Raw genomic sequence first — 26,409 nt, forward strand, 5'->3', positions numbered from 1 at the left:
TAAAATATGTTTTGAAAAAAAATACAAAAAATTCCATTGATTCTTGAAGTGAATCTATCGTAAAAATACTATAAATCATGATAATTGACAACATAAAATATTTCAAAAATGTTGTATGTGGGTAGTCTTATTATGCCTTAAATAGCGTCAAAGAAAGTACATGTTTGTGATAAAAAAACTTATTCCTTTATCTACGCAAACAATAGCTTCAAAAACTCGGTTATTAGCCCCAAAATATACCATTTATATTATTGGGCCCGTGCATAGCACGGGCAACATTATCTAGTTATAAAAAGAAGTGTCTGTTTATGCTTGTAAGGCATTTAAACAGTTGAGTCAACAAGAATTCAAGTAAAAAGCTACCACAAGGATGCAATACCAATTGTTCATACGTCCATTCATATATGTTATTATTTATTATTTTATAAAAAATATTATAGTTACTTTAAAATTATATATATATTTTGTAGACAATATTTCACTCTCTAATATCTTTCCTCTCGCTTCCAAATTTTACTCGCCTCTCTACTCTCTCGCTCACACTTTTTATGTATAATGTCATTAAAAAAAAGTCTAAATAGTGAGGGTTAATTTTACATACTATGGGGTTAAGAACCCTCGCAATGTGGTTGTTACAGAGGTTTCAACAACTCCCACCGTAAAATCTGCTACAATTAATTTAAGTTTTTGTCTGACCCCTGTAATCAATTAGCGGGGGTTAATTTTCAATCGTTTAAACCACCACAAATTGATTCTTAGGAAACTACTTCTGAAGTTCAGCGACCACAACCTCTAGTATATAGATTTAATACTTAAAAAATAATGAGGGTTGCAACCCCCACCATTCATAAAAATATAATTATTTTTCTACATATTTGTCATCAGTGAAACAATGCTCTTTGATCAAGGCCTAAAACTAATTAGCCATCAATAGTCTGAACAACCAAATTTTACAAAGAACAGAACATGTATGCATAACTAAGAAAAGTAACAGTACTGCCGCAAACAATTAAAAAAATTTAACATAGACCTTCACGTTACTAACATAAAATTGTTTGCATATCATTTTGCTGGAAGAGTTTAATTATGCCATATAGATGTATTCAACTCGATCAAAAGTACATTGATACTAACCCTACTAACCCGTTTAATTGTTAAACGCAATATTCACTCTAATCATTCTAACATCCCGTCCAACCATATAATTACATCACTGAAACTAATTATCTACGATTACAAGGAACTATAACGATTGATTTGTATAAAGTATTGTGGGTGATAATATATAGAGAAAAAAATGTACAATCAAAATTAAAAAAAATATATAGAACCAACCACTAGAAACGGAAGTTTGTATATACATAAATATGTATAAATATGTACAGTATAATAACAAAATTATTAATTCGTATACAAAAGTATAAATATATACAAATAAAGTTTATATAAATACATGAGATTCTTCATAGCAAATTTCATTAAACTATCACCATGGTTTATAATTATATGAGCTTATTGTTATATTAAATAATACACTAGTAATATTTGCTAATTCACGTAATTTACCCTTACTATATTACCTCATAATTAGAATTTTGTTCAAATTTGTATTTAAAATTATTATTTAAGTACTATAAATGATTTTAAATCATACAAAAACAAACTTTACTAGTAATTCTCGAAAAAAATAAAAAGCTACGAGGGTAAAGGTGTAATTTGAGGTGGGCGGCGAGAGGGGTTTTAGCTTCCGCAGACATGCTAATCTAGGGTTTTAGAATCATCAGGAGAGAATAGAGTGGAAGGGGATATGGATTCTTTTTCGTCGCCGCCAAGTGGAGCATCGTCCCAATTCTCGACGAATGACATAATGGACCAGGTCAAAACTCAGCTTGAACAGGCATACGCTGAGCAATTTCTCGAGGTTTGATCTGATATCTATTTTCATCTCCTTTTCTATGTCATGCATATTTGTTTTTTACATTCATCGCTATATTTTGAAACTGTGATACCGCGCTTTTACAAATTTGTCACCTGTTTTTGAGCAATTAGTTGCTGGGTAATTACTGATCTTATGTCCGAAAGATACTACCTTAACTAGCAAAATAAGATACTTTTGGTATTTAAGTCTTTCCTTGCTATAAGCTTTAATTATTCCTATGCATTTGGTTTTAGGATGCATCCAACACCTTTAATTTTTTTCTGCAGTATTCAGGACAGTGCTTCGTAAACCATCTGAATTGTATGCTAGGAAAGACCAGAGTCTATGCAGAGTTTGATTGTATGCTTTCCATGTACCAATTGTCTGCTTATGTCAAAATATTTTTGAATAAGTATACATATTTCCATTATTTTTTTCAAATAACAATTTCCAGTTTCCTTCATGAGCATATTACCATTTAGGAATGTTGTGTAATTTTGTGAATGTGCAAGATGATCCAATATCTTAGGATGACTGAAATCTGCATTACAATCTGTCAGTCCTAGTATTCCAAAAATATTTAACTTATTCTTCCCTTTGGTCCATTTGCACTTTTCTCCCTTTAATAATTAACTGTAAATATGGATTGCTACTACTTTATAATTTATACCTAGTCTTTCTTTTTTTTGGCCCTCCCTAGGAGCTCCCACCCCTTTTTGCTCCCTTGGTGACTCAAACTCGCAACCTTCGGGTTGGAAGTGAGGGACGCTTACCATCCGAGCAACTCCCTCTCATCAATTTATACCTAGTCGAACTAGTTTGGAGTCAGCTAAATGAAATTGTTGTTTTCATTTGGCTCATTTTGTTCATTTCAAGGTAAAATTGAGGTTCTCTAGACCAAAAAGTTCACTAAATCTCTCACTCTTTCACAAGTACCTTGTACCTCTCACCAACACATGAACTGGTGACTTTGTCTACCAAGGTTAAGTCAGATGATTAGAAATTACCTAGCTTAATTTGTCTCTTCTAGGATTTGAACCTAAGATCTCATGGTTCTCCCCCTCCCCACTTAATTGATCACTAAGTTAGTAGACACTTGACATGTCTTTTTTTCTTTTTAGTTTGCTTGGTTAAGTCAGCATTGATTTGCAGAAATTGTAGATTTTTTAGACCAACTTGTTGGGATTGAGGAATAGTAGGATTATACAAAATGCAATGGCTCACCCATCTTAGAATTCAGTTCTACCCTTATTCAGGTTTGATGAAAAGCACAGTTGTTCAATTAATCAATTGTTCCATTAATAAATCCTATCTTTTAACCAACTGTATGCACCTGACAGTAGATTTAATTGATAGGAGAGTGGGAAATCTGCAGTGGTTTGACTTCCCAGATCCACTTCCCTTTTGGATGAGGAAAATATAATGTGTCGTGGGTAACAATTCAATTTTCTTTTCTTAATAATTGCACAAGTCGGGTAGCATAGATATTTTGGGACCGAGGAAGTATGAATTAGCATTGTCTTGTCTTTAGGTACTTGAGCTAATATATAATTATGACAATATTGATTGATGGAACTGGCATTTGGTAGTTTCAAATTTTGGTCATCCATGACATCTTTTAAAATATCTCATCTGAGCAGATTTCTCGACAACACCAATAAAAAGTAAAATACAAATAAGAGTTATGGCATTCAATCTTATGATACAAGAAACTTAAGCCATGTGTAGCCTTTCGAGGTTCCTTTCATTATTTCAGCAGGGGAGGAATAGCTTCTCAAGCAATTAGTGACACCGTGAGAGATTAGTATTTTTCTTAATGAGAATCTGAAGCTGGCCAGTCAATTCATTTACCATACTCTTACCGTGTTGTACTCTGTAATCTCATATGACTTGTTACCATCCTAGTTTCTTTGATATTCCGATTTCACAATCAAGTCATTTGGTTTGTTAACTGTCATTTATTTGGTGAGACTGTTAAACTGTAGATGGCACTTCAATAACTGACATTATAGTTTGTTTCAAGTTAGTGCTTGGAACTTTGCCTGCAACCTTTATTTAAAGGTTTGCTTGTGTTCTTGATGTGGATACTTTTCTGCTTCACTGATAGATCTGCATTTTTCAATCATGGGTTTACTTCAGATTGGAATCACTTAACAATGGTACCTTGATTATTTGAATGCATCATACATAATTTGTTATGGACTGCTTGAAACATCTTCTGGAGAAGTAGATTGAGTTACTGTCATTGTATAAATAAGATGCTGCAACTTGTGATGTATGCAAGTTCAGCATGTTTTGGGTGGCTGTAAATCGTTGCAGAAGATAAAATACTAACCCTTCTTCAATTATCTCAGACGGTGAGGGACAAATGCTTTGACAAGTGTATCACCAAACCAGGGAGCAGTCTAAGTGGAAGTGAAGGTAGTTGCATCTCAAGGTGTGTTGATCGTTATATTGAGGCCACTGGTATAATTAGCAAAGCTCTCTTCAGTCAACGCTGAAACTGTAGTTGCATAGATCTCAAGGCTTGCTTGCTCGGTAAATGCTGGAATGCATCTCTTTAATTATTATTAACTTTTGATACCCTTTGTTATTTTCCAATGTTTTAAAGAAGGTTTTCTACAAGTATTTTGTAAACGATGTTCTTCATTAATACTTTTGTCTCTTGTGGATGGACAGCCAAATTGTTTATCTATAGCGTACTACCATTAAGGTTAACAAGGGCAATATTGCACTTTGCCCTATGGTATACGGAGTTGACATGCTTTCATGCATAAGTTCTTTAGTAGGTTTGAGGAAACCATGAGTGCATGCAGATGTCATAAAAGAAAAACTTAGGCCTCGGTACATGCTGTATAATTTCCTGCATCTGGAGCAAAGTGTTATCTGGGCCCTAATTATACTTGAGCGCACCTATTGGGAGTGTTTTATCTACATATTGTGTACTTAGTAGTTTATGTTTGGAAATAATTAGGATTAACCATACTGTGTACTAGTATAATACTTGGAAAGACCAACAAGGGTTGTGGTGGAGTGATAAATACTCCTTCATCCTTAACCAAGAGGTCTCGGGTTCGAGCCCCCTAGGGTACGGAGTTGCCTTTGTTAGGGAGTGCTTTACCCCCCGGCGCGAATTCGGATTTAGTTGAGGTTACGGGATACCGAGTGGGAAACCAAAAAAAAAAAAAAAAGCAGAACATAAATATATGTAGAAAATTATCAAAATTACAATGAATAGTATATGTATAAACTTGTAATTTTGAAAATACAACTGTTAAGAATTTTATAGGTTGAACCAATAGAATATATATCTTGATTCATCTTTGGTGAGGATCAACCACAACCCCATAGGATTCAACATGCTAATAGACTAGTCTCAACAATTGGTACTTGAAGTTTCAACACAATAGACTACAAGAAGCAGTTTGATTCAAGTACTGAACTGAGTGATAATGTAATGTGTTAATTTCGCTATAGAATTTCACACCTCCTCTGCGTGACAACAAATACAAGGAAAATTCTTATGAAAGAAAAACACAACAATCTGGCTGCATCATAACATAAAAGTTGCCAGGGTGGCTAAGTCATTTAAACGACTTGCAATGGTAGATTACTTTCTCAGTGTCTGTAATATGTATTCGGCATAAAGGTCCCTGCACGGAAGTAAAAACGCAAATGTTAAAATCTTTCAAAGACAACATTAATTAGCTCAAATTACTATATTATCAACGAGTGTATGTATGCATTCACAATTAATCCAGCACAAAAAGTACATCGAGTATTGGATGGCTTGGACAGCAGTGCTTGGAGGCAGAAACTCATTAACAGCAACCTCCTTGTTCTCAAGCTTCTTGTCTAGTGACAAATTAAGAAAATTTTACTTAAAGAGAATTTGCTAGAAATGAAGCAAATCAATTAATTTATGATGAGGGAGGATACAGTCTTCAAAAAAGCGGCGGATTTCTGCCAGACGGTGAGGAGCAAGCTGGTTAATATCAGTGTAGTGGCGATATTCTGGATCGTCAGCACACACTGCTATTATCTTATCATCCTTCTCTCCCTGGATTGATGAATTAGAAATTTAGTCCTTTTATCAGATAGGAAACAATAAAGTTTAACCTGCAGGCAGCGATATAGGGGAATTAACCTGATCAATCATAGGCATTAAACCTATGGCCCTAGCTCGAAGGAAACAGCCTGGGAGGACAGGCTCCTGTTGATGAAACAATTTCTCAATTCAATTGAACCGGATAAAATGCTATTAATTGTATTGTATGGGAAGGCAATCATGCATCCCATTACCTGCATGAGCACTAGTACATCCATGGGGTCATTATCTTCACATAAAGTCCGAGGAATGAAGCCATAGTTCTGGGGGTACACCATTGATGAGTAGAGGACGCGATCAACCTGAAAATAGATGGAGATTGAGTAGATATCGGAACACACAAGAGATTCACATTACTTAATTAGGAGTTTGAGGTCATGCCTTAATGAGACCAGTTTTCTTATCAAGCTCGTATTTGACTTTACTGCCTTTTGATATCTCAATGACCTGTAAGGATAATGCAATGCAGCCTGAGTTTAATCTGATAGGACTTGTTGTTTGTTAAATTAGGTCTTAGGCCTAACTCACACCCCAAAAGCTAGCTCAAAGGGAGGAGGATTGCCCAAGCCTTATAAGGAGTCCACCCATCTCATTAACCACCGATGTGGGACTTTTGTCATTCTTTAACATTGTTCCCAAGGAATCCTCCCATCATAATCAAGAGTAATTAATCAAAAAACAATTGTACTTACAACATTGAAAACATTTGGAGCTTCAGGTCCTACACAGCAACAGGGAATTAAGGAATGATGAGAATATGTAATGTACAATTGCGGCAATAGTGTTATGAATGAAAAGAGAAGGTACCTACCTATCTCGAGATCGTGCCAAGGGTGAGCGGCGACAGACCTCCTTGACAATGATGAGAGGATCCTCTCATTCAAACGAGGGGCGTGTCTTTGTTCATCACTCATTTTTACGTGCAAACTGACAACAACTTGTAGATAGATGAATATGAACAAACCATATATATATGTGATGATGGAGGAGAAATGGTGGGTGTATATAATAGCACAGAGCCCTAGGTATTAGGTGAAACAAGACAGCTTTCCACGCGACAAGGAAACTAGTAATATTGTTGTCCGATTCCTTTTCCTCAATATTGAAGGCCCTCCCTCCCTCCTTTTCCTGAATTTTCTAATTCACCTAACCTACAAACTAAAATGAATAATAAATAAACCAAACTCCACATCTTACATTTTAATTAATTGTCCAGGTCTATAACGCGTACACATGTTGACTTTTAGGATCTCTCTGCCCCCAAACCTATACATACAAACGTTTTTAAGTAGATAAAACAAGTATATGTCTACTTGTTTGCAAAAATGACTATAGTTGCTATAAAACCCTACTTATAATTATTTTGAACTATAGTGGTTAATCATAAATACATCACATGTTTGCCTTGTTGTGTAATATTTCCTAAAAAAATTTAAGTTTACTCGATTTGGACAACAGGTTGAACAGTCGCCTCTGAAGGCCTTGTGAAGGTTAAACATCATCCGTCTTCGTCTGATATTTAATATGGCTTGCAAAGGCAAAAGTTCAAATATTTTTGATTGATGCTAAAATTGATTGAACGATTATATCACACGTAATTAAACTGATCCTTTAAATGAGATAAATTTACAGGAAGTTGTAACTCAAAATTATTGCGACTTTTTATAAGTGGAGAGAGCGTGCAATGGTTGAGATTTCTATTCTTCAATAGAGAGGTTCATCTCTTAGATCCTCCCAAACAAACACATTATATCTAGTTTGTTGAATAATATTTTGTTTCCGTGTGATTCAATGTTCGATTTGTTAGACTTTCACTGCATATTCTATCTAATTTGAGTTTTTCCACCATTATACTTAATTTTAAAAACTTTTTTTATATAAGCATAGGTCAATTGATCAAATTTTTATCTTTAGCATGACGCCCTATTATTTCAATTCCAACACAATTTGAGGCAGTTCTTTTGATGGCATATTCAATTATTCTTCCCATTCCAAGTATTTTGTTTTACTTTTAGCAAATAGAAGAATATACGAAGCTCATATATAAATGTATATAAAAATAATTGGACTCAAAAAGAAAAGAGCAGGTTATTGTGACATGACATATATATAAGTGTTGTGTAAATATAAAAACTCAGGCTGAAGATGAAGAAATTGATGCTGCTGCTGCTTCTTCTTCATTAGGCGGTAATCCTCTATAATTCCACTCGTGTGCTTTCCATTCCGGAAGTTGCTGAATGGTCATCTGTACAAACTGATTACTGGTCAATAGACGAACAGTTGGAGATTAATTAAGACGTTATATAAAATTCGATCCATACGTACCATGCCTCTTGAATCAGGTTTACCAACTATTGCCTGACAAGCAAGCCTCCAATTCTTTGGATGCTGAAAATTATATATATACAAATTAACAGCAGTACTATATATATATATATATATATATATTCATGACTTGCTCGTATATATATTATACCCGTTTTAAATTTTCATTCTCCTTGTCTGTGCGAGGATTGAGTAGCTCCTTTCCTTCAACCACCTATAATTGATGTCGATGTTAGATATGCTAATCAAGTTTAATTTAGGGCAGTAAACCAAATGTTCACACTCACCTCAACCAAACATGTGGCACAAGTTCCTCCTCCCCCACAATTGAGCAAAGGTCTTGCCTTAAATATATAGGAGTAATAATTATATATATATATACATAAGTAACTGGATGAGATGATAAGAAATACTCTAGTACATACATAAGGTCCATACAACTCGACATTAGCATCGAGCATTATGTCTCTAAGTTTTTGGCCACCACATGCTTTCCTTAGCTGCACATCTGGTGTTCCATCTGGTAGGAATACTGACTGAACGAATTACGAGTACTTATTAATGGTAATGGGACTACTCATATATTAACTCATGATGAATTAGACTACTCACGCTGACAAAGGCAAACTTCACACAAGCCTCTTCCTCCTCATGTGCTACTGCTTCTCTCGATCTCTCACTACTTGCAACTGCTTTGATTTTTGTTCGGTTGAAACGCAGGCACCTCTGATGAACCTTGGAAATACACGATGATGATTGTGATAGAGTGGAAGCGGCTAAGCCCCCATACCAGTATATTTCAATTGCTTTCATTTTAATTTCTCCTACTGCTACTGCCACTGCCAGGGAGCTAGCTTCACAATATAAATGTTGTGGGTGGCTCTCCTTATCTTACTTATTATCCATTCCTGATGGATCCCAACCAACTATATATGGACCCAAACATCCAAGGCCCACTCACTATACAAACGTTTCCAGCCAGACATGTTGGCTTTTAGGATCTCTCTGCCCCCAAACCTATGACCCAACCTATACATACAAACGTTTTTAAGTAGAGTCTACTTTTTTCTTCTTCTTCTTAATGTAGAAAGAATGACTCTAAAACATAGGTTGGGTAACAATGACTCTGCTTTGTATATTTCATTCTCTCTACTGAAACTTAAACAATCAAAGGTTATATTAGTCTATTTTCAATGCATACGTGAAATTTTTAACAACACACATTTGAAGTTAGGATTGAAAAGAAAAAAAAAACTAAAGTGTGCATCAATCAGTCCTTTCTTTTGAAGAAATGTATAGGCTTTCTTAGTAGTAAATGTTTGTGCCATCTTCTCTTGATAAATGGTGTAGTTGAAAACAATTCAAGCAGACTAATGTTTCTTCTTCAATTTATGGCACTTGGACGAAAAGTTGGATTGGCATCTTGCACTTGAGAGTGTGTCTTAGGCATTCATCATATATTCAAAATAATTAAGGAATGAAGAGTCCAAAGACAGAGACACAAAGATTCGAAGGTACACGGGGAGATCCTCTTTCTGCAGTCAATCTACTTCTCTTCCAAATTTTTTTGCTTCTAATACAGGGATACATTACATGGAAATAGAAAAGGCACAACTAGTACACAAGCTCTTTCTTTTTAGGTTCAAGAATCGGAGGGTCAATGTCAATTCCCATATTTGCTGCAGTGCCAGCTATAATCCTCATTGCAGATTCAATCGTAGAACAATTAAGATCCGGCAGCTTCTCTTGAGCAATTATCTTCAATTGATCAATAGTTATTTTTCCCACTTTCTCCCTCTGTGGGTCCTTCGAGCCCTTTTCCACTCCTACAAAGTGATAAAATAATTAATCATACATACATATTTACATCTTTGGAAACTAACCAAAACTATCCAAACTTTTGTATGCACCACAACATATAACATCCAGGCTATAGCAAAGATAGAGTAACTGCACCATAAAAAGCTAAACTCCAGCACAAGTTCACATTCACATCTACAAGGTGTACTATTTTGATCGAACACCTGATTTCCAAATTGTGAAATTACACTTTTTATTGTGGGATAAGCAAAGATCTTATTCATCAAGATGATCAAGCACTAAGTCAGTGCTGGCATTTTCCCCTGAATAAAACAGGGGGTTTGACCCCATATACCAAAGAAGGGGGATAACAGCAGTATGCATAAACATCTAGTAGAACAAGCTAATGATTCTACTTTTTGAGCAAATTTATTTCACTCACTGTTATCTACTTTAAAAATTACCTTTCATGTTGTTATAATCAACTGTAACCCAAAAAACAGTGCTTATACAATAACGAAGGAGTTCATTTCATTAGTTTTATAGTTTGGTGAAGCAAGGACAGCATGCCCAAATAGTGTGATGCATTCTTATGATTCCCAATGGGATGGGTTACTTCAGTAATGATTTTGCCAATCCAAACACGAAATGTTTAAATCTACTGCTTAATTTGGATGAGCATAGAACTATAGTCTATGAGTAGAAAACCACAGTCAGAGCATATATATTTATGACGGGTCTCTGTCATTCTCCACCCAGAGAGAAAGAGAGTCAACTGTTTTTCTAATTCAGATTTCAATATTTCTTTTTTTTCTTTCTCCCTTTCTGCCCAACCATCTAGCAGAGCAACATGGAAAATAAAAAAAAAGGGAGTTTTCAGTTTAGTTTTTCGGTAATTTTACATGTCTACGTCCTACTACAAAAAATATCATGGAAGGAGGGAAAATCTTCATAAACAAGACTCTAAAGTATCCTGTTCTAATACCCAATTCAAGCCAAGATCGTTGGATAGTATATCGAGTTGTAGTCTTCACAGGCGTCTTTTGTTTAGAAAGTGCACAGTGAGGCGCTTAACTAATATCAGCCATGAACTAGTTCTAGTTCCTGATTCAAGCCAAGATCATGGGGTAGTATATCAAGTGGTTGTCTTCAAGGGTGTCTATTGTTTAGGAAGTGCATAGGGAGGTGCTTAACCCTTCATCTTCCTTGCTGTCATAAATTTTAATGTCTATAGACTAAAGACCTTTCTTTTATAAGTACTCTATAAGTCTATAGAGCTAAAGAGGATGTTATGAATTTCTTGATCTCAAACTGCAAGCAAATATTTATGGAATTCTGGGAGACAGGTCGGCTAGTTGCCCTTGTAAGAGACCCATGGGTCATATGTATCATACAGTTATGGTAACTGATGTTGGAACAACAAGCAAGGGTGTGGTAGTAATAGGCCAGGATATGATGTCCTCATCCAAAACTAGCTTGATATTGCACATTGATTCAGCACCAAGGTAGCCAACTCCAAACTCTGTGACCTTGAGCATCGTACATCAATCAGTAAATCAAATACATTCTTGTGTCGTTGATGTTCAAGCTAAATGGTATCTCTTCCACTAACTCTAAATGAATCATTTAGTTTTCCTGACTTGCCTCTAAACTAAACCTTCACATTTTTAGCAGTTAAAGGTAAAAATTCCAAATACCTGCAGCCTTGAGCAGCAAAACAGAAGCAGGTGGGGTCTTCAAGATAAAAGTGAAGCTTCTATCCTGGAAGAGAAGGAAGAAGCACAATGAGATACTAGTAAGACTTTAATCATGTTTGAATTAATTGACAATAAAAATGAAGAACTGACATCATAGACGGTGATTTCGACAGGAATAACATAACCAGCTTTGTCAGCAGTTCTGGCATTGTAATCCTTACAGAATGCCATGATGTTAACACCTTTGGAACCCAAGGCCGGACCCACGGGTGGAGCAGGGGTTGCCTTCCCTGCCTCGAGAGCTAACTTTATAATACCAGTGACTGTAACAAAATGCAACCCATCAGTAAAAAGATTGAAACCCCAAACTAAACAAGCAAAATGAAAATAATACCTTTCTTGGCTTTACCACCACCAGGCTTAGGGGGGGCCATGGAAATGACAGTGAGAGCCCTTGGAGCACAAGGAAGGGAACAAGTGTGGCTGTGGGTGTGAATGAACTGAACCGACACCCGTTGGACCCAAGACAACTTAAGGGATGAAGGTGAAAACGAGGAACAGAGTTTCCCTGGATGATTACAACTCGATAAAGACGCCATTTTTCTTTTCTTTTCTTTTCTTTCTTTTTTCTGATACAAGAAGAAGAAGAAAGAATAAGAAATCGGAACGAGAAAGAAGTGGATAACACTCGGCACCGTCTCCTATCTCTAGCCAGTTTCCTATTTGAGCCTCTGGGCTGGGTCTTATACAGGGCCCCATGATACTTTTGCACTACAACAACATACAAGGCCCAAGAAAGGGCTTAATTCAGAACCAAGTGCACAAACATATGTTTTTGGGCTTGTCACTTAACTAGTACCCATTTCATAATATTTTATGGGAATTTCATGCAAATGAGCTAATTACATCCTATCTCTATTCCTTTTTAAATTACACAAATTTCTTAAATTTGGTGGAATGCGTATACACCCAAAAGTGTCCCGATAGATCGTGTCCCAATTTCGGATACATCGCTTAACATTCTAATACATTGCGTCTCGATTTCAAATACATCATTCAACGTCTCGATACATCACTCAATGTCCTGATACATTGCGTACGTCTCGATACATCACGTAAAGTGATGTATCTGATTGATACATCATGTGAAGTGATGTATCCGATCGATACATCATATGAAGTGATGTATCCGACCGATACATCGCGTAAAGTGATGTATCCAAGAATAGGAGATAGTAGGATTTTTTGTGATTTTTTCAAATGGTTGATTTTTTTAGAGAATATGGTAAAATAAGTTGTGTATTTAGGTAATTGTTTTTGGCATTTTACATAAATCTCATATATTTGGTTAATTACATCTTATTTCAGAAGTTTCTCCAATTACAAAAATCTCAGATTTTTCATTACTCTCGGATACATTTCTGGGTTGTACGATACATTACAAATGATATATTACTTAATGGGAGAGATGTATCCAGAGGGGGGGATGTATCCTAGAGGGGATAAACATGTATCCGAGAGGAAATTTTTGTAATTTTTTTAAATGGTAAGAAATTTTAGAGATTATGATATCTTGAGTTGTGTATTTATGTAATTTTTCCTTCTTTTTTTTTGGAAAACTTTCAAAAATGACTATAGTTTATACTTAATTATAGAGATCCACAACTATAGTTCGCTAAATTGCAAATTATAGATATATGTTTGGGGGAAGAGAGAGGCAAGCGAGACTTTGAGAGGGGGGAGAGAGGCGAGCGACATCTTGAAGAGAGAGAGTTGAATACATGTTGTATCACGAATACAGTTGATACAACTGATTTGTATCAAAATGAATACAGTTGTATCAAAAACTATTGTATTTAGCTATATATTATGAGGAAATAGGCGAGCGAGATCGAGAGAGGAGGGGGCACTGGTAGGAGAGAGGAGAGAAAAATTTGATGTAAAACCCTACCTATAGTTGCGAACTGTAATTATTTTGAACTATAGTAGTTAATCATAAATTCATCACATGTTTGCCTTCTTGTGTAATTTTTCCTAAAAACAATTCGAGTTTACTCGATTTGGACAAAAGGTTGGACAGTCACCTCTGAAGGCCATGTGAAGGTCAAACATCACCCCTCTTCGTCTGATATTTAATATGGTTTGCAAATGCAGAAGTTCAAATATTTTTGACTGATGCTAAATTTGATTGAATGGTTATATCACACGTAATTAATCTAGTCTTGTTTAAATGAGATAAATTTACAGGAAGTTGTAACTCAAAACTATTGCTACTTTTTATAAGTGGAGAGAGCGTACAATAGTTCAGGCAATTGGTAGTTACTGACAATTTCTCTTCTTCAATAGAGAGATTCATCTCTTTGATCCTCTCAAACAAAACATTACAAGAAAGAACAGGATATCTAGTTTGTTGAATAATATTTTGTTTTTGTGTGATTCAATGTTCGATTTGTTGGGCTTTCACTGAATCACTGAATTTTCTATCTTATTTGAGTTGTTCCACCAATATACTTAATTTAAAATACTTTCATATTCAATTATTCTTCCCATTCCAAGTATTTTGTTTTACTTTTAGCAATAGAAGAATATATGAAACTCATATATAAATATAATATAAAAATAATTGGACTCAAAAAGAAAAGGGCAGGTTATTGTGACATGACATATATATAAGTCGTTGTGTAAAGACAAAAACTCAAGCTGAAGATGAAGAAATTGATGACACATATATAAGTTGTTGTGTAAAGACAAAAACTCAGGCTGAAGATGAAGAAATTGATGATGCTTCTTCTTCTTCTTCTTCTTTATTAGGCGGTAATCCTCGATAATTCCACTCGTGTACTTTTCATTTTGGAAGTTGCTGCATGGTCAACTAAAAATGCTTAAAAGTAAAAAACACCTAAAACTAAGTTAAGCTAAAGGGGCACCGACTCATTTCTAGAATCTTTGTTCAAATTTGACTTTAGGCCATTGATATGTTTGAGTGGATAATTATTTTATTCATAAATACTAGGAGAACTACTTTCTAGTAATATTTATTTAAAAATAGATGATATTGAAAATATAATTAAATAATAAAAAAATATTTTTTTAATAGTTTAATTTTTTTTAGATGAGATGGTTGTGATCATAATTAATTAAAGAAGTACAAAAAGAAAAGATGAAAACTTTATTTTTTATTTTTTATGTTTGTTGTTTAAAATTTGAAATTGTGGTGGTATTAAGCAGAGGGCATGAAGTCTCCTGTATTTGCAAACTTAGTCCCCACTGTGTTGTTTGAAAATCTAGTGCGTTCCCAATTTTAGCATGGTATGGTAATGATAGCGCGTGTGCTTCTGACTCTCATTTCAATTTGGAAAAAAAAAAACAAGTTTAGTTTATTTGTTTAGTGGATTGGAAAGGAAAAGGAAAATGGGTTTGAAGGTAGGAAGGTCACCACCTTACAAGGGCGCTAGATGGGTCTCTCTGCTCTGCATTGCGAGCTTCTGCTTAGGTGTTTTTGTTGTCAACAGGTACTATTTTACTACTGTGAGTGTGACAAGCGACATGTTCATGTCTTTTTACTAGTATAATATAGACAATAAAGCTGGGGCAAATTTATAGGTAAATTATGGGGCACCGACCTCTACAGATTTTATGTAGTATGCGTGAATTGAATGTCAGTATTGGTAATTAGCTGCAGACGCCATTGAATCAACATCTTACATAGTTTTGGCATTAAGAGTATTGCTACATAGTCGTATTCCATGTGTATTGTTAAAATTATATGTTAGTTTCTTGCAACATCTAGTATGCCTTTGACAACACGTTGAGTTACTTTTTCTTAGGTTATTGACAGTGCCTGGTTCTGTTAGAACAGTGAACGATGCTATATCTGTGGAACATATGTCACAGGAACTTCATCCTGTTCTTGAGTGCGAGAAAAAGGCAAGTCAGCTGGAATGTGACCTTTTTGGCCTCATAGTTACACAAAATAAGTAGATAAACTGATTCCTGGTGTGGTTGATGTTGATACAGGATACTTCTCTGGTAGCAGGAGATTTTCTCTTCAAAGTTTCTAAAACACACGATGTAATCATGTAACTTTCTGTGCCCTCCCTTCAATATACAGGTTCCAAGCTAGTGATTATATTCATTAAAAGGAGAATTAAGTTTTGAATCTCATCTTTGATTCTACGTAATAATCCAATATCATTGTGTTCACAAAACTTTTAGGGAATTGGACAAAGCCATTTCTTCTTTGGAAATGAAGCTCGCTGCTGCTAAAGCACAAAATGAAGAAATAGCTGTTGTTGGTAGGAAACCAATAATTGAGCCTTTGAATAACCGCCCTAAGGTTTTCTATGTAATGGGAATCATTACTGCTTTCAGCAGCAGAAAACGCAGGGATTCAATTAGGGAAACTTGGATGCCTCAAGGTTTGATTACCAAACGTGTATGGAAATTTTCTTAAACCAAGAAATATTGTTGGATAACATTGCTTTGATTAACCGTATAGGGGAGGATCTAAGAAAGTTGGAAAATGAGAAGGGCATTATCATACGGTTTGTAATAGGGCACAGGTAAATTGACATTGGAGATTGAATGATTCTTAGAAAGGATTTTTGTTATGCAGTCACTGTTCTCTTTTCATATTAATAATGTATTGTGATGATGTCCAGTGCAACCCCAGGTGGAGTCTTGGATCGTGCTATAGATGCTGAGGATGCACAACATAATGATTTTTTTTGACTGGTAAGTTTGTTGTTCTTAGTGCACGCCATGTACTCTTTATCTTATTCCATTTCATGCTTTCGTGTTTGTCTATTAGCAAGATAACTTGAGTTACATTTTACTGCCCCTTTCCAAAATAAGTTAACAGCGAACCTTTCAATTGTGTAAATATGAAAATGACAATCTTTCACCTTCCTGGAAAAAAAAATGTATGGCATTGACATCTACTGTTTATACATTCTTGTAATAGTTTATGCATTTATTAATGAATATGCTTAACATGTATGAGTGTCTCTATATATATGGCTGTAAAAAGAGATGTCCATTGATCTAGCATGCAGTTAATGTTTATCATAAAACACTCTTCTCACTGATAAAAAAAAAAAAAAAACAGTACACATTTTTTTCTTTATCTTCTGTCCTCCTGTGTCCTTTGCCCATCTGTATGCATGATCTTCACAATGGAATATGTCTTACTACTTTCAAGTCTATCATCTACAATATGCCATTAAGGTTTTAAGTTTAATCAAGATAGAAGAGAGAACAATAGTGTGCCATAACTCTTTAGTTGGATTTTGTTGACTGAGCATTTTACTACATGATAAAGACATCTTGCCTTGCAGAATCATGTGGAGGGATATCATGAGCTGTCCTCTAAGACTCAAATATACTTTTCAACTGCAGCAGCAAAATGGGATGCTGACTTCTTTATTAAAGTTGACGATGATGTGCGTGTCAATCTGGGTTAGTACAAGCTCATTCAAACTCCTTTTATCTGAATGCTGAGCAATAGTGAGTCCACACTAATTAGGAGAGTACAACAAGAACTACACAAGATTGAGCTAATTCATACTGCCTATAAGATGTTTCATTATCCATGTTGCTCCATTTAAGCATGCTCGATCCAATATTTATAAATTTAGGTTCTCTACATTTCTACTTGCATTTAATTCTCTATTAAAGATTTGAGTCCTAGCAAATATTGGACCTAAGTAGACGTACAAATATGACTAGAACTTATTTGCAGCTAAATTAGTATTGCCTGTGTATGTTGCTCACAGTGCTAGTCCCTTGCACAGATAAAAGAGGAGAATTATTGTAGGTCTATATTAAGCATTAAGCTAGTCAATTAATAATGCATCCTCCCAACACTAAGTAGGAGAGGGATGAATATGTACTAATTCCATATTTTGTCACAGGTGTTGTAGGTTCATTGTTAGACCGTCATCGATCTAAACCTTGTGTGTACGTGGGTTGCATGAAATCTGGACCCGTTCTTTCACAGAAGTAAGATTCTAGACCCATAATGAGCTTCTACAGTTGTACTTCAAGGTTCAAAATTTTCAAGTATGACATACTTTTTGTGCAGAGGAGTGAAGTACCATGAACCCGAATACTGAAAATTTGGTGAGGAGGGAAATAAGTATTTTAGGCATGCAACTGGACAAATATATGCGATCTCCAAGGATTTGGCTACCTACATATCAATCAATGGGTACACCTCTCTCTTGATAGATTTTTTCTCAAGGTTTCTGTTTATTGCATATCCATGTGCTTTACTTGTGACATGTACTATTTATTCATAAAGAATTTGTGGTCAGACACATTCTACATAGGTATGCAAATGAAGATGTTTCTCTTGGTTTTTGGTTTATTGGGCTTGATGTTGAACATATTGATGAACGGGAGTTTGTGCTGTGGAACACCTCCAGGTAAGATTTACTCGAATACTCTATGTGATGTACTGGTTTCTGGTACGAGAGTTGATGATTGTTGACATTGCTAGTCTATAACTCAAACAAGTTGTTAATAATTTAGTGTAGCCAAGTAGTCCTTAGGTATATATTATGGCATGAAAATTCCAACACAGAATTTTACTCATTTGATTATTTGGCCTCTTAATTGAAAGATTGCGAGTGGAAGGCCCAAGCTGGGAACATTTGTGCTGCATCGTTCGATTGGAACTGTAGTGGAAGTTGTAAATCAGTGGAAAGGATGGAAGAGGTCCACCAGCGATGTGGAGAGGGAAATGGAGCAATATGGCGTACTAGTTTCTGAAAATTTATGATCATATGCATTGTGCAGTTCAATTCTTTTCGTTGTTACTCCAATCGTAGGGATGTGATGGCCCAATTTTTGACTTGAAATACTAACTTAATTGGAAGTTTATTAGTTGGGCAGAAAATTGATGTTCCAAAGCTGGTGAAGGGCGAAATATGTTACTACCGTTAATTGATTGATGATAAAATTGAGTGGACGGAATATGCATGTTCAACATGTTAGTGAAAGGGATGGAAATTAAATTGCAATAATTATTAGGTTGCAAAATTTGCTATGATTGAAGTGAAAATGATGAATGACATGTTTATGGATCCACACTGCATTAGAAGAAGAAAATGGGTCCATGTAGATTACTCCAATAATTGTACATGTAATTGTCGTGTCCAAATAACAAACAAGACTATTTACCACATGCGCCGACCACTGTTTCCATGTTGTCAAGAGTTAGGTTTGGTCGGAGATAAACCATGTTAATTTGTCAACTTGGTTTCCTTTTGAATTTGACCTTAAACCATGTTAAAAGTTTCATCCAAACTCTTTAATCTTCTATCCACATTTAATTAATACTCATATACAATAGTAGTTGTATTTTTTTTTATCTCTAAACTCTATCACTTGCAAAATATAAATTTCCACTATTTTATGTTGCCTCTTCTGAATTCCTACAAATTATCACTCAAGCTTGTCCACAAGCTTCCCTCTGCTTATACACATCTTCCTCATGTATAAAAATAAATCCAATAAGGGTGATATATTATTCACTTCCAAAAAGAAACGTTTTTAATTTATGAAAAAAGAAAAAACCTTTTTTGATTGTGTTGGTGCGCATACTAATGAAAACACTATTCGATTTGCTTATCTCTAGGGACTTTACTTATGAAGAAGAGACCCACGATCACTAAACATCCAAATTGTGTTAAACGTGAGAATTTTGTGGTAACACTATTTCTCACTCTTTTATGATAAGGACTCACCATTCACCAACCTACCAATAGTATAGAGAAAAATAAAAACAAAAACGAAGCCAATTGAGTTGACATCACTGGTTAGGAATATGCGAGTAAGGTGAGATATTTTAAAATTAAATATTTTATCATAAACTTAATCATGAGATATTTCACCTTATGTAATTCAACTTGAAATTATTTTATTATAATCTTTATGTATACTAATCCGGAATCCCAATGCCAAATAGTAATTTTCCATAAAGTAGGAATGATATTAGTGGTACAAAGTTGATGGTCAAAAGACAAATAAAAGAGAAAAGAGCCTTAGTCAAATGGTTTGAACGAGAGATGTAAACGCGGTGATACTACTACTCCAAGACTTGACTTTTAAGTATTTAACCAACCCCATACTCCTATGTCAAACAAAACCTGAATACACACATTTTTTTTCCAACACAAACTTAAATAATAAAACTTATATAAGCACCACTTGTTTTTCTAATAAAAAATATCACAATATAAAATTACAATTCATCACTTTGTATTCCGGGCTATTTGAAAAGCACAACCACCAGAAGCAATTGTTATTCCCTGGTCGAACATAAAAACTAAAATCCTGAGGAGCAAAAATGAAAAGAGGCCCTACCAGCAATCGGCTAACACGTTTCTCTACCTCTACATCCTTATCCTCTTTTCCCTAAATCTATTCCTTTTATCTTCCATTTATTTAAGTAAAAAATATAACTCTTTCTTTCCTGCTATCTATCTATCTTTAGGGTTGTTTTTATTTATCTTTATCTTTCTCTATCTTCTTCTTCTTCGTCTTCTTTTTTTTTTTTTTTTTTGAAACCCTCGACTCTTCGCCGTGCTGAAAGTTTATATACCTTTTTAACGATTGAATCGGGGGTTGTTTCTTCTTTTTTATTATGGGTTTGGTAGCGGCTTTGCTTGAGATTTTACAAAGACCAACTTTTGGGGAGGTAATATTAGAGCTGGGGATGTTTATGGCACCCATCTGGATTGCTGTTCTTGTTGGGGTCTTGGTTGGATGGTCATGGAAGCCCAAGTGGGCTAATCTTGCCATTGATTCTGTACCTACAACACATGTTCCTGCTCTCCAAAACCTGTCTTTTGGCTTTTCAACTCTCAAATTGCAAGTTCCCTCTTGGATCAAGGAAACTCACTCCCCGCCCTCCATTTCATCCTCTACCTCCAGGTTTGTTCCAAAGTCTTGCTCATATTCTCCTTTACATAGATGTTACCTATTTTTGAAAACTAATTTAAAACAACACGATCCGCTAACATGCAGTTGAGGATAAAACATTTGGCTATTTTTATAAAAGAAATTGGGTTACTTATGAAAATCTTTATAAAAATGAATAGATATTAATTTGTACTAAATTTAGAAGTTGAATTTTTTTAAAACTTAATAATCTATATATCCGAGTTAAAGATATTGAATCAAATGGTTAGTTCAAATTCATTAACGTGGATTAAAACTTTTTAATAACTATGAAAGAACATGAAGTTATTCTACAAGCTTAAGTTTGCCTTAACTAAAATGGGTTTTGAAAATTGAAGTACTTGTAACAAAATAGTGAAAGAAAGGTCATTAAAAATCTCCCGGGAATTCATCTAAGTTAGATAAAAAGTTGAGTAATCACAGTAAACAATGAGTCCCTTTGGGACTGCCGCTACCTGTTTCAGCTGCTGCTGGTTTTTGAGTTTTAACCCAATAATATTTGCTTCCCTTTCGCGACTTGGTGGTGGTTGACTCGAAGAGAGGAATATGCAAGAGATGGTGGAGTCCAATGGACTCAAATGGGAGAGTGCATGCAAAGAAAACAAAGAAAAAGAATTAGTAACTAATCAAGAAGGGAGCTGAGACGAATTTAACATGTAAACAAACTCAAACAACATTTAATAATGCAAATTAAGTCTGCCAACGTAAAGAGGGAAAAAAGGAAACAAGGAGTACAACTTCCAATCCTAATACATTTGCCTCATATGCAAAAATAGAAGTCAACATAATCGCAATTTTAATCAGCAAATAAGTGTGGAAGGCATAGTTAAAAGCATTCTTGCACCAACTTTAACCAACAAGAGCTATATCATTTGGGAGTCGTTTGGTTGGAAGCTTCTAGGCATCCTCGAGCTCGTGCTAAGCACGCGGAGTGTACGAATTGAAGGAGAAAAGGGGACATTGAGGTGGCGAAATGAGGATTTAGGGCTGGGTTCGTCTGGTTGAGCGTTGTTGGCGCGTGTTGTGAGCGAGAAGAAAGAGTGAGGGGTCTGGGTTGAATTGGAGTTTGGCTGGGTGTTTCATAATGGGCCAAATGTATGGTCTTAAAAGGAAGAAAGAAAGGAGCAGGTTGTTTGGTTTCTATATTTTATCAAATCAAACTTAGATTCAATATTAAACCGAATTTGATAAAGCGGGAAGGAGATAAATCATAAATTTAACTAATTATTTAAGCTTCTTAACTTCAACAAGATAAAAATAATTATTTTGAAATAAAAGATCAACTATACCAATCAAATCACAAATTAGTTTATGGAAATAAAACACACACTAAAACACAATTTTGGTAAAACAAATTTTCCTAATCTTTATTAAAAGTAGCAAGTATATGAATATGTATTTTATAGGGAAATGGCAACATGGCCTTGAAAATGATTTCAAAAGTATTTTTTATTTTCGAAAACAATTATTTCAAATTGTTTGAAATTGAAGAAGCTCGAAAATTAATTAAATTGTGGAGGGTCAAAATTGGGTGTCAACAGTAGATACACAAATCCTTGACACCAATAATTATTTAATCTGCTGTTATCAGTTCATTGCAGCTGGAAGCCAAAAAATCAGTAGTAACTGATGCAGACCTTTGTTACTTAGACGGATTAGTTGAAGAGCAAGATGGAGGACCTGCTTGGATTCAGATGATGGATCGTTCTACCCCAAATATGTCCTATCAGGCTTGGCGTAGAGATCCCGAGGTAGATTTCTCTCTCCTGGCCTTATAGTATGTGTAATGATAGGAGGGATTTAATTATTTTGCACTTTCCCTTAATTGGATTACATTTTAATGTCATGCTAGACTGGACCTCCACAATATCGTAGCAGAACTGTATATGAGGATGCCACTCCAGAAATGTTGAGGGATTTCTTCTGGGATGATGAATTTCGATTGAAGTGGGATGACATGCTTATACATGCTGAAACATTGGAAGAGTGTCCTACCACTGGAACCATGGTGGTTCAATGGGTGCGTAAGGTATTATAGTGCTCTGTCTTCACTTGTGCATACTCTTGGATTGCCTAATTGAAGTATGACTAACCAAAATCATTCTGGTCCAGTTTCCCTTCTTTTGCAGTGATAGAGAGTACATTATAGGCCGTCGAATTTGGGAGTCAGGGCGGACATACTACTGCGTCACAAAGGTAAGAGAATGAAGGCTTGTCATAAGTGCACAAGTAGTATGTGCCAATTGTGGATGTCAAACAAGTGTACACTTCGCTATCATAAATAATGTTTTTCAACATGGCATGCCATGTGTTATCTAACTTGATATCTCTTATATGAGTGAAAGCCAGATAATCAGAGATAGAAATTGACGAATAAAATTTAAGGGTGTCATACTTTTAGACATTGTAGATTAGTTGTGAACCTGATGAGCTAATTTACATTTTTATTATCTGAGTAGAACTCAAAGAAGTGGAGTTAGTTGTACCAAACCAGCTTAAGAGGGTCCTCCTCTTTCAGATGTGTTTCTTTTGCACTTAGTATATTAGTTGTGAACTGAAGGGTGATAAGCTAAGATATGTTTTCTGTTATCTAAGTAGAGTACAGAGAAATTGGAGTACAAGTATTCAAGTCAAATTGAAGAGAGTGCAGTAACTTCTTGTCAAACCATTTTCCTCCCCTGCTTTTGGCATCTCTTTTTTTTTTTGAGATTTTTGGAATAGACTATGCTGTGCATGTGTTAATTTGTACTCATTAACGGTCAGAAAGGCAAAAATGGATTTGATGTGTGTTCCCTTCAAAAGTAGCAGTGAACAAGACTGCAGCGAGCAGTCTAAGGCTTCATTACCCTAGTAACTTATGGAGATACATGAATGAACCTTCTCCCTCAATGAAACTTTCTTCATCCTAGTCACGTCCCATAGTCGTCCATGGGGGCTGTGTGAAATACTTAAATAGGGATTCTCTGGTGATGATGAGGAATCACTCAATACCTTGTATATATTGCACACAAGCCCTATTCCTTCCTACCTTCATGGTTATCATCAGGATCTAACAAATAAATTGTTTATATGATCTACCAATGTTTATCTCAACCAGCCATTTCATACTACTTATGGTGACCATCTGAGTCGAGCCTCCGCTCTTAGATTACTATCTTCAAAGTCAAGCCTTCTCTAAGGTACTTACTATTAGTTGACTGGAGTTGGATATTTCCTGTCAGATTTGCATTTGAATAGTTAAGATACTTCATAACTAGCATTCAAAGGAGGAATGTTTACCTGTAGAAGAGGGGAAGACCCAAGATTAAATTGCAGGTATCCTAGTGGGAGAACCTACCTCATGTTTTTCATTGTCTGTGTCTACGTATGTGTCGTGTTACTTCAATAGAATAAAATATCAAAACTGGGTTGACCTGATATTGGTCGACACCTGACGGTGCTTCCTGTTTTATTTTTTTTAGCTGCCTTCACTCACTTTATACTCTCCAATGTTACATCATTTTGCTTAAATCTTGAATAATCTTGATTTTTACATTGTTCAGAGTGTACCATGCTCTTCTGTGCTCCGTCGCAACAAACCAAGACGTGTTGATCTCTACTATTCAAGTTGGTTCATCCGCGCAGGTAATTTGAAGTGATATTGCTAGCTTGATTGCTCAACTTCCAATAAAATTATGGAATTTACTGAACCAATTATGACGATCAACCATCAAATGTAGTTGTCCTATGGATCATGATAGGAAATGTTAGTATTAAGACTGAAACTGGAGATGTTACATTTCAATCACTGAGAAGAGTTATTTTATGACTAGACATCTAAATTGCCTTTTAATTTCTTTTGCATGAACAGCTGAATCCAAGAGAGATGGTCGGATGACTGCCTGTGAAGTATTACTATTTCATTATGAAGACATGGGTATACCTTGGGAAATTGCAAAACTCGGGGTAAGGCAAGGTATGTGGGGAGCTGTGAGGAAGATTGACCCTGGTTTACGTGCATACCAGAAACATAGAGCGTCTGGAGACCCAATTTCACGATGTGCTTTCATGGCGCAAGTCAACACCAAAGTTGATATTGAGAATCTCAGATCAATGGGGAGCGAAACCAATCTTTCTGAGATTGAGCCTGAGGATTCACCGGAGAAGCCTGCAGGGAGGAACATACCGAGGTTCTTAGTTGTTGGTGGGGCAATTGCCCTTGCTTGTAGTCTTGATCGTGGACTCCTGACAAAAGCAGTTATATTTGGAGTTGCTAGAAGGTTTGCAGGGATTGGGAAAAGGTTGTGAAACTGCTCTAGTATGTCGAGGCATTTTATATAAACATCATTTGACCCATACTTTGGCAGCAAGGTAAGGTAGCCACTGTGAAGAGTTAGGCGAGCTAGATCCTGTGAAGAGCTGCTAGAGTTGTATTATGTTGTCTTCCTTCTGTCGAGCTGCACTGTTCAAGAGAATCCAGATTATACTATACATGTATTCGTTGAAATTCTGGTGTCACTGAATATCTCATGCTTCAAATAAAAAGCAAAGCTGATTCTTTTATTAACTTTTTTGTCTTTCTATATTTTACAGTAGTTGTTCGAGGAAGTTGTTTTGTTTATTTATTTATTAATGGAGTGAGCATCTTCTTTTTCTCGAGCATTCTCTGAAACAAGTTTATGGCTCATAAATGGAATGGTGGCCGGCCTTTCTCACCAAATGTGTGGTGAGTTTGAGAATTGCGAGATTTCAAATTCAAATCCTAGCAGAGGCAAATATAGTAGGTGAATTAGTTGAAGATACCGGTAAAATGGGATGGCCTTTCCATTATATTGTTTGCCTCCCATCTGAAGTTACCGTGTCAAGTGCCGATATGATGGGCATGCCTCATATATGCTTGTATCAGGTCACCTAATCCTGGATATATTGGTCTACTCTGTTGAAGTGGAAGCTCTAATAAACTTTGAAGTAGCATTAAAAAAAATTGTTATGATCGTAGAATCACTTGAACTGTTTGCAATTTTATTTTCTAGTTGTGTAAATAATAGAAAGTTTTTAAAGGCGGGGGATATATACTATATAGTTGTTGCCTGAATCAAATGAGTGGAAGAAGTAAGAAAGAAAATTTAAATGAAATATGATGGAGAAATACATTGTCTTTGTTACGTATAAATAAATAAAGAAAAAGAAAAATCATTTGATTGCAATTAACCTTGGATATTTATTTGTGTTGGGTGAGAAGATGTTTCTTCTTGTGGTTGAAGGCTGACCTTTATCCTTATGCCCCAAGAATTCAGCACAAACCAGCCGGGAAATGAACCCAAAATGAGTAATTAATATGGGTATCCGCTCATATTTATCCATTTTAAATGGGTTGGATATCCAACTCATTTAAAAATGGGTTGGATATCCAACTCATTTAAAAATGGGTAAAAATGAATAATACTCATTTAAGAGCGGGTAGTTAAATGGATAAAAGATGTGCATTCACACAAACAAACAAAAATAGTGATAAAGGGTGGGATAGTAAGAAAGTCTTTTTTTAAAAAAAAAAAATGAAACTTGTTTTTACATTTTTTTGGGATAGGGGGTGGGGGTTTGGTAGGGGTAGGGGATGG

General features: G+C 35.4%; 6 protein-coding genes across 7 annotated transcripts; 3 read left to right on the top strand and 3 right to left on the bottom strand.

Moving 5' to 3' along the window:
• The first annotated feature begins 1,718 nt into the window (after nt 1–1,718).
• Nucleotides 1,719–4,673, top strand: LOC102581379 (mitochondrial import inner membrane translocase subunit Tim13). Its single transcript, XM_006343695.2, has 2 exons — nt 1,719–1,921; nt 4,273–4,673. Exons 1-2 carry the CDS (start codon nt 1,808–1,810, stop codon nt 4,417–4,419), a joined length of 261 nt encoding a protein of 86 aa, XP_006343757.1. The 5' UTR covers nt 1,719–1,807; the 3' UTR covers nt 4,420–4,673.
• Nucleotides 4,674–5,347: 674 nt separating this feature from the next.
• On the bottom strand, nt 5,348–7,208 carry LOC102581709 (soluble inorganic pyrophosphatase-like). The gene is made up of 8 exons (XM_006343696.2): nt 6,838–7,208; nt 6,719–6,747; nt 6,408–6,473; nt 6,221–6,328; nt 6,066–6,131; nt 5,858–5,978; nt 5,692–5,773; nt 5,348–5,571 (listed from the first exon to the last, which is right to left on the bottom strand). The coding sequence occupies exons 1-8, from the start codon at nt 6,938–6,940 to the stop codon at nt 5,529–5,531; spliced, it is 618 nt and encodes a 205-aa protein (XP_006343758.1). The 5' UTR covers nt 6,941–7,208; the 3' UTR covers nt 5,348–5,528.
• Nucleotides 7,209–8,059: 851 nt separating this feature from the next.
• Nucleotides 8,060–9,248, bottom strand: LOC102582039 (photosynthetic NDH subunit of subcomplex B 3, chloroplastic). 2 transcript variants are annotated; one of them, XM_015307104.1, is made up of 6 exons: nt 8,964–9,248; nt 8,777–8,887; nt 8,639–8,695; nt 8,503–8,565; nt 8,352–8,414; nt 8,060–8,280 (listed from the first exon to the last, which is right to left on the bottom strand). In XM_015307104.1, exons 1-6 carry the CDS (start codon nt 9,162–9,164, stop codon nt 8,161–8,163), a joined length of 615 nt encoding a protein of 204 aa, XP_015162590.1. In that variant the 5' UTR covers nt 9,165–9,248; the 3' UTR covers nt 8,060–8,160. The 2 variants fall into 2 exon arrangements, with proteins under 2 accessions (XP_015162590.1, XP_006343759.1); XM_006343697.2 differs by having other exon boundaries at nt 8,096–8,271; nt 8,964–9,246.
• A 539-nt stretch (nt 9,249–9,787) lies between these two features.
• LOC102582361 (50S ribosomal protein L11) lies at nt 9,788–12,563 on the bottom strand. The gene is made up of 4 exons (XM_006343698.2): nt 12,243–12,563; nt 11,999–12,171; nt 11,849–11,912; nt 9,788–10,177 (listed from the first exon to the last, which is right to left on the bottom strand). The coding sequence occupies exons 1-4, from the start codon at nt 12,445–12,447 to the stop codon at nt 9,966–9,968; spliced, it is 654 nt and encodes a 217-aa protein (XP_006343760.1). The 5' UTR covers nt 12,448–12,563; the 3' UTR covers nt 9,788–9,965.
• A 2,690-nt stretch (nt 12,564–15,253) lies between these two features.
• On the top strand, nt 15,254–18,950 carry LOC102606167 (beta-1,6-galactosyltransferase GALT31A). Its single transcript, XM_015307105.1, is given in 11 exon segments — nt 15,254–15,360; nt 15,676–15,927; nt 16,064–16,266; nt 16,347–16,410; nt 16,510–16,582; nt 17,185–17,305; nt 17,761–17,848; nt 17,931–18,056; nt 18,163–18,247; nt 18,249–18,273; nt 18,471–18,950. Coding segments are annotated over 10 exon segments (1,008 nt in total). The 5' UTR covers nt 15,254–15,360; nt 15,676–15,853; the 3' UTR covers nt 18,620–18,950.
• A 1,371-nt stretch (nt 18,951–20,321) lies between these two features.
• LOC102582708 (uncharacterized) lies at nt 20,322–25,395 on the top strand. Its single transcript, XM_006343699.2, has 6 exons — nt 20,322–20,785; nt 22,404–22,563; nt 22,665–22,841; nt 22,925–23,008; nt 24,355–24,436; nt 24,663–25,395. Exons 1-6 carry the CDS (start codon nt 20,496–20,498, stop codon nt 25,097–25,099), a joined length of 1,230 nt encoding a protein of 409 aa, XP_006343761.1. The 5' UTR covers nt 20,322–20,495; the 3' UTR covers nt 25,100–25,395.
• The last annotated feature ends 1,014 nt before the right edge of the window (nt 25,396–26,409 follow it).

Source organism: Solanum tuberosum, unplaced genomic scaffold, assembly GCF_000226075.1.
Source record: "Solanum tuberosum cultivar DM 1-3 516 R44 unplaced genomic scaffold, SolTub_3.0 scf00048, whole genome shotgun sequence".
Classification (NCBI taxonomy): domain Eukaryota; kingdom Viridiplantae; phylum Streptophyta; class Magnoliopsida; order Solanales; family Solanaceae; genus Solanum; species Solanum tuberosum.